Source organism: Rhynchophorus ferrugineus, unplaced genomic scaffold, assembly GCF_030347505.1.
Source record: "Rhynchophorus ferrugineus isolate W39M unplaced genomic scaffold, kcgeb_rfMv2 rfM10, whole genome shotgun sequence".
In the NCBI taxonomy this organism is placed as follows: domain Eukaryota; kingdom Metazoa; phylum Arthropoda; class Insecta; order Coleoptera; family Curculionidae; genus Rhynchophorus; species Rhynchophorus ferrugineus.
Window position 1 is genome coordinate 32,413,191 of NW_027472589.1, and position 7,839 is coordinate 32,421,029.

At 35.5% G+C, this 7,839-nt stretch overlaps 1 protein-coding gene across 1 annotated transcript in view; it reads right to left on the reverse strand.

Moving 5' to 3' along the window:
* The window catches only part of LOC143203473 (L-selectin), a 36,959-nt gene extending 31,797 nt beyond the window's left edge, over positions 1 to 5,162 (reverse strand). Inside the window, exon 1 of the mRNA XM_076415645.1 lies at positions 5,053 to 5,162. Within this exon, the coding sequence (XP_076271760.1) occupies positions 5,053 to 5,059 (7 nt within the window). The 5' untranslated portion in view covers positions 5,060 to 5,162. The remainder of the gene's footprint in view (positions 1 to 5,052) is intronic.
* Positions 5,163 to 7,839: the final 2,677 nt, after the last annotated feature.

Sequence of the window (7,839 nt, forward strand, 5' to 3'; positions counted from 1 at the left end):
TGTTTTAATATAGCTTGTGTTTAACATAGTTTTTGTCTTCTCAATTTGTCAAATAACTTTTCGAAATCACTGAGTGCTAAGTATGTCTGTTTCTTTCAATAATTTTTCATAATTACAAGAAAACATTCAAAATATATGAATATGAAACAAAAAAGCACTGATATTTTTTTGGATTTTTTTTCGAAAATTACTTAGTAGGTTGGCATGAAGTATTGACATGTCAATTTACATGTCTTCAGGTATACAGAATAATATATAATGTTAATACAACAATTCCGTTGAAAAGTAACATATTCCACAAAATGTTCTAAAAATAAAAGTAGCGTTATTCGTTTACTGGGTGAAAAGTTATTGCGTTTTGAAAATAGCGATTTTCAGAGATATAGCATTTCAAAAACCACCCTTGTGTTGATAAGATTTCGATACTTTGCTCTAGTGAAATAAGTATCACGACGTGTTAGAGTGCCTAACGCAATATTATCTTCATTTGTGATTAGAAATTGACGAACGACGCCCTAATTGTTAAACTAACAAAACGACAACCCAACGCTTGCGAACGAAAAATAGAAACTGGAAAAAAATAAACGAGTTTATTACGGGTACAATCTCAATTTTTCATTATTTAAATTTATTTAAATGCCAGACCTGTTTTTGCAGTCCAATAAAGTAGATTTACATTTATGCGTTGGCCCTTTTCACTCGTAAATCATTTGGATGGCGCTGGACCAACTGAAATTTACTTGTTATTTATAAACTTACGAATATATATATATATATATATACCTCGATCCCGGCTACGTTTTCCAGACAGGGTGGGGTTTTATGTTGCATTTGTTGAAGTTGTTCTTGGCAAACGAAATTACCGCTTCCAATTATGATATCGGAATGTTTTATTTATGTTTATTGCCGACAGACTAACGCAACACCTTTCGTAATTATTACACAAAGTGTTTAATTTAATTTTTTTTTCATTTTAAAATATAAATTATTGGTATAGATAATTATGTTTTATTCGTAAAATCGCCTACTGATTTATAACCAATATAAATTTCTTAAGGGTTATTAAATCTTTAAATATTGATAATGTTTTCAAAAGAGCATTTTCAAAAAGTAATTAATTCATAATATTTATGACATCCCAGTTTAATTACGAATATGCCGGCTTGGTTGGCGCTGTGGTCAAGGCGACTGGACTGTCCTCATACTTATGCGATAGTCGTAGGTTCGAATGCTGCTGCAGTGTGGTCGCAAATTTATGTTTGTGAGTATCTAAAAGGCAAGAGTATAAAATCGAACAAATAAAATTATCCTAGTCACGCCAGTATACAGGCTGGGTGAGACCGAATGTCTTCTGGGATTATCTCCAAGCTAATCACTAGCCAGTTAGTAGGTTTAGTGCCGAGAACCGTGGTTCGAAACCCACGTTAAGCAGTAGGTCCAGTCCATATAATTCCTAGTTGGCATAGAGGAGACTTCAAATTATAACAAAAAAATACAAACAGCGATAGGCTCTTAGTGGACAAATATCCGAATACATAGTACATAGTCCAGGATTTTTCAGTAAGATCTAATGTTGCTATCGTTTGAAAAAAGTTAAAATAAGTTTAAAGAAATAATTGCTACATAATCCATAAAAACTGTTATATCAAGTAATGAAATATTAATTTTTAACTTATTGTCTACGAATATCAGATTTATGTTCTCGATCGATTATTATTTAGTTCTAGTTTATCTTTGAACCACTTTTCATTGCATTCAATTACTATATATGTGATAATTTTGTTGACAGATCGATATCTTTATGAATTATAATTGTTTACGCAGGCTGAAGCTGTTATTATTCAATGTATTAATTCTTTCCTTTCCTTGGTTACTTTATATCAAAATTCAGCACTTGTGTGTTTGCGTTTGAATACTTTGGAATTGATTTCAACACTTCAACCCTTCAAATTTCATAACTGGCGCGTAGGTAGGATTCCGGAGAAATTATAAGGCTGTTTTTTTTAATTCATTCAATTAACCACAATGATATTAATTATCAAGAAATTAAGACAGGCTGAAGTAGGATAGACAATCGTTCCGCAGTTACTCGAAACATTCCTTGGTGTAGTTAAGTGAAGTTGGGGCAAAAGCAAAAAAGTTCGGGCAGCTGAAGCTGTAAAGTTACAAAAGGTGAATTAAAAGCATTCAAAGACTCATAGCCATAAACTTTTCCGAATATTAAACGTTCAAGCTTTAGAAAACACTCCCAGTTCCTGGATTTCCGACATATCTATACAGTTCAAGGTTTAAGGTTACCAAGGACGAACTGGAGAATTAATACAGTATACTGGAATTTAAATAAAAGCTTGCAGTTGAGGGAAAACGACAGCTATAGCAGCTCTTTCCCATGGTCTGTTAGAACCTAGAGTTGCCAAAACTTGTAAAAACCATTCCATAGGAGGATACCATGGAAATCTGGGTAAAAAAGTGCCATTCATAAGATCTTCAAAGGCAAACTATAAGCTTCTTAGACGGAATAACAACCACGTACATCCCTATGACCGTTTTTTCGGTAGTATTACAGTCCTGACCGTCTCGGCCATGTGCAAGCGTTATCTGTTTTAACACTACCTGAGTGGAGAACCAATGAGATGGGTTTGGTCTGATTCTAATAAATATAAACCCTCAATATCGCCTTGTATCGCTTGTAAGATTTGTTGTATACAAATCTTTCTGAATAAAACTGAAGTTTTTGAGATAAGTTAAGAGTTTTTCTGCTCTAAAATCTTTTCGTATTTTATAACTTAGATATATATAATAAAAAATAAATAACTTGATAATATTAATACCCATTCAAACTTATTTTTCCCTGATAAATCATATTGTATATGGAAAGAAAATCCAGTGAATCAGAAATACTTTTTCATTAGGTCCCGGAAAAGCCCGGGGACCGGGTGAACCTGGGATTTCGTCGGATTTTCCGGACGGTTTTCCATTCGGCGTCCGGCACACTTATATATTATTATTATTATAAAAGTCACAGAGGTTTCCAGACCAGCATTGCTTTCGGGTCATATTTCTGTCAGTGCAAAATGTTCTCTCCCACTCCGATGTCATGAATCATCCGGACTGGTCCTGGATCGCCGTGTAACATACGGTTTTTTCTCCCGCCAGGAACGGATGGCTTGCACCAACGATATTTTAACGGTTTTTATTGCCGGGCTTTTTGGCGCTTTGTGTCCGTCCTCTCCAGAGTTTCGGTTAGTCGAGTTCGGTCATATTTACCATATATTTTTAGTTTTTATGTGCCTTTCTGATATGTACTTTGAAATGCTTAAGTTGCGCAACTAGACAAGGGTTACAAGCCAGAAAGATAATTATAGAAATGTGACTATTCTTGCCATTATTAATTTTTTTAAATTAATTACATCTTACATTAGATGTGCTTAATACAATCTTAATTTACACATTAATTTATTACTACTGTTATGTTCTACTTGCATTGATATACAAGCAAGGCGAGTACGGGTATTAATACATCGGTATGTAACAGGTTAATTGAAAAATCCCCAGGCTGACACATAGATGGTGCTACTAGAATTAGATCCATATGGTTTTTAGTTAGCCCTAACCCTCAAAATATGCGTGTATAAATTTGACAGCTATCGGATCATTAATTTGTGAATTATACCATTTTGAGTGAAGCAACTTTTGTTGTGAAAAAAATGGATAAAAAGGAATTTCGCGTGTTCATAAAATATTGCTTTTTGAAGGGAAAAGATACAGTTGAAGCAAAAACTTGGCTTGATACCGACTTTCCGGACACTGCCCCAGGAAAATCAACCATCAAGGATTGGTAAGCTAAGTTTAGATGAGGTGAAATGAGCACCGAAGACGGTGAACTCAGTGGACGCCCAATAATATCGTTGTTACCGACGAAAACATTTAAACAATCTATAGAATGATTTTGAATGACCGTAAATTGAAGTTAAATAAAATAGCAGACACTCTAAAGATATCAATTGAACGTGTACATTCAAGAATATTTGGGTATGAAAAGCTCTCTGCAAAGTGGGTGCCGCGCGAGCTCACTTTTGACTAGTTGATGACGACTACGACGAGTTGATGATTGGGAGCAGTGTTTGAAGATGATCAAGCGTAATAAACTCGAGTTTTTACGTAGATATGTGACAATGGATGAGACATGGCTCCATCATTTCCACTCCGAAGGCGAATCTACAGTCATCCCAGTGGACTGCATATGATGAACCAGCTCTAAAGCGTGGGAAAACGCAACAGTCGGCTGGCTGAAGGGAATAATGTTGAATAACAGAAAGTAATTTTGCCAAAAAAATGTGTTTTACTATGGTAGGCCGGGGACTTTTTGATTGACCTGTTAGTGATTCTATCAAAGACTAATATAAAATATTTCAATTGAATAAGATTTCTTTTCAAGACCAAAAATATACTGTTCATATACTCTATGTAGTTTGAGATTCCATCTAATTAAAATTTAGAATAGAAATAATGTTTTAATTTCTAAAATTTCATCAATGACTATGTGACATTATTATTATTCTAGTACGGTTGTAGCGACCTTGAGGCATGTCGAATTTTACATCGTGGAATAAGGGTCTACAAAATACCCAGAAATATAATCCCAGATGTTGAACACGGGCGGGGTGCCAGCAGCGCCAACTAGAACCCGATAAGGAATAGCTGGCAACCCTGAGACGTTTATCTGGGATTGAAGGGTATTTCCATTTATTTCAGTGCTCGACCATCGTTTGGTTTAGACGTGCCAAATCGACTGCCCAAGCCTCGTCACCAGGTAACACCGCTGTCATCTGTTTTAACATTTGTATTTTTACATTTTTATATTGTCAATAGATAATGGTCACATAATGTAAACACCACTGTATCATTTAGTTTTACCTCCAATAACCGGGCCATATCAATTTACCCTAAACGGCTTTAAAGTCTTTTTAGTTATCACTATTTTCGAAATTAAAAATATCCAAACATAGAGATCTAAATATTGGTGCATATATGCTACATTTAATCTCTCACCTCTCATATTTTCTGAGCCCGACTGACTGAGATTACACCGTACACATTCCGCTATTATTTCACCGAAGAAGTACCTCCTGTAAAGCACACAGGACGAAAAAATTACACCGTCTGGATACCTGACGCTTCTTTAGCTTTTAGCGGGGAATTTTACCGGGAAAATGGAAAAATCCGACCTCCGCGACGTAACAGAAAAGGAGGACCTCGACCGGGACGGAGACAACGTTACAGAAAGACAAATATGGGTCTTATTTTTTCCCATGGAGGAGTTGTAAAAGAGAGGAGGGAAAAACGTTAAATACGCCAAGAGAAGAGCGTGATGAGACTCGTAAAAAATAACAGATATTGACGGATGAACGACTATTTTCATTCAAACTATAAAAATGCAGACGTAAAAGTATCGTTGGCGTGAAAATGGAAAGTTTTTTTTATATATTTTTACGAGTTTCGTATAATAAAATTTATTTTTGTTTGAATAATCAAACATAAAATGTTCTTATACAGTATAGTAGCACATAATATAAAATATATTATTGTTTTGTTTTTAATACTTAATTTTTAATGACTGTTTGTCAGGAACAGCTATTGTTTTTCATTTGAAGCGCAGCTTTATTACCATCCAAGTATCACTACGGTTAACAAGTCAATTCTAAATTCCCCGGCCTACCACAGTAAAACACATTTTTTTCAGATTTTTTTATTCAACATAATTCCCTTCAAGGATGATACACTGATTATACCGACCCTCCAACTTGTCCTTGGCTTCAAAATAGGACTCAGTTTCGGCGATCACCTCTTCATTCGACGAAAATGTCTTCCCAGCGAGCATTCTTTTGAGATCTGAGAACAGGAAATAGTCGCTGGGGGGGCTGGAGAATACGGTGGAGGAATACTGAGGAAGCAATTCGAAGCCCAATTCATGGATTTTACCATCGTTTTCACTGACTTGCGACACGGTGCATTGTCTTGGTGAAGCAGCACTTTCTTTTTCTTCAAATGCGGCATTTTTCGGCGATTTCACCTTTCAAACGATCCAATAATTATGTAATAAGCGCCGTTGATGGTCCTTCTTTTTCAAGGTAGTCACTGAAAATTATTTCATGCGCATCCCAAAATACAAACGACTTGACAAAATACAGTCGATAGGACTTCGGAGTGGAAATGATGGAGCCATGTTTCATCCATTGTCACACATCAACGCATAAACTCGAGTTTATTATGTTTGATCATCTTCAAACATGCTCTGAATCATCAATTCGTTGTTGTTTTTGGTCAGAAGTAAGCTCGCGCGGCACCCACTTTGAACAGAGCTTTCTCATACCCAAATATTCGTGAATGATATGATGTACACGTTCAGTTGATATCTTTAAAGTGTCTGCTATTTTATTCAATTTCAATTTACGATCATTCAAAATCATTTTACTTCACTCAAAATGCTATAATTCGCAAACTAATGATCCGACAACTGTCAAGTTTATAGACGCATCTTTTGAGGGTTAGGGCTAACTAAAAATTTTGACCATTTTGACCAAAACCGGTGTGACCATTTTGTGATCACACCAGTTTTTCAGATAGGATGAACTTCCTTTGAACTAACAGAATTTATTCCCGAAGCTGAAAGTTTAGTCTAGCTCTGACTTATTATTTTTCGTGTTATGTGATATAATTCCATTATATGATGTTCTAATGTTGCTCATTGCAACTATCTAAATTCACAGGCAGTCCAATATTTTCCTGAAATGTCCAATAATCCATTGATGAGCAAATGAGCTAATCCACGTTTGGTAACAATAAATGGCAAATTACAAGATGCTATCCACATTTGGGTAGAGTAGATTAGTTCACAGCAACTTCTGTGCCCCTTTGGCGTCCTTACACAATGAACGGCGTCTGCAGAAATGTCAAAGAGTGTGGAGTGTCTTCAAACCATGGATGTTTCCTAATTCCTATTGTGTTTAGTGACTTTATAACCTGCACTGTGATTCTTTTGCCTGAATTCTGATAAATTATATCAAGGAAAGCTTCCAGTAATTGCTGAACGATGGCCAATCCAACGTCAATCCATCTTCTTTTCTGGACTGGTAAATTGAATCCGGATAATTGAACGAATCAACAGAGAACGACCTGATGATCAGCACAGAATTATGCTACCATCTCCGCCAACAACTAAAATTTACTCTAATGGAAAGAAGTAACAACCTATTATATTAAGTCGACTGTACAAACGATACTGGCACTACATTCTAACACTTCAATCAACACACCTGACAAACCAAAGACATCACCTTCTACTGACCTATAAGGTAATCACATTACGTTTTTGAGGCGCAGAAAGAAACTAGAAAAAAAAAGAACTATTTAAGAGCACTATATATTGGTTTAATATTGACTATGGTGTTAAAGAATAGGTAGTTAGGCGTTTGACAATGTGGATCCACATCCACAGTGAGTCCATTGTTTTATTGAAAAGTTTTAAATGTGCAATCATACAGAAATAAGAAAGCGAAGATGGGAAAAAGAAAAAAATATACACTATAATTTTTCTAACTAACCTATTATTATCTAGCAGCTGAAGAACCCAATGCTGATGTGTTGATGGAGCCTCTGTTCGTGTCTTTGAGTACAGTGTATCTTGATACCGTTAGTTTATTTATAGTTTCTACTTTCAGGTCCTTATGGTTATCATTACGAATGTACCATATAGCATTAACAATACCTTGCCTTGGAAACTTTATATAACACTAGCGACCCGCCCCTGCTTCGCACGGGTGCAATGCTGATACTAAA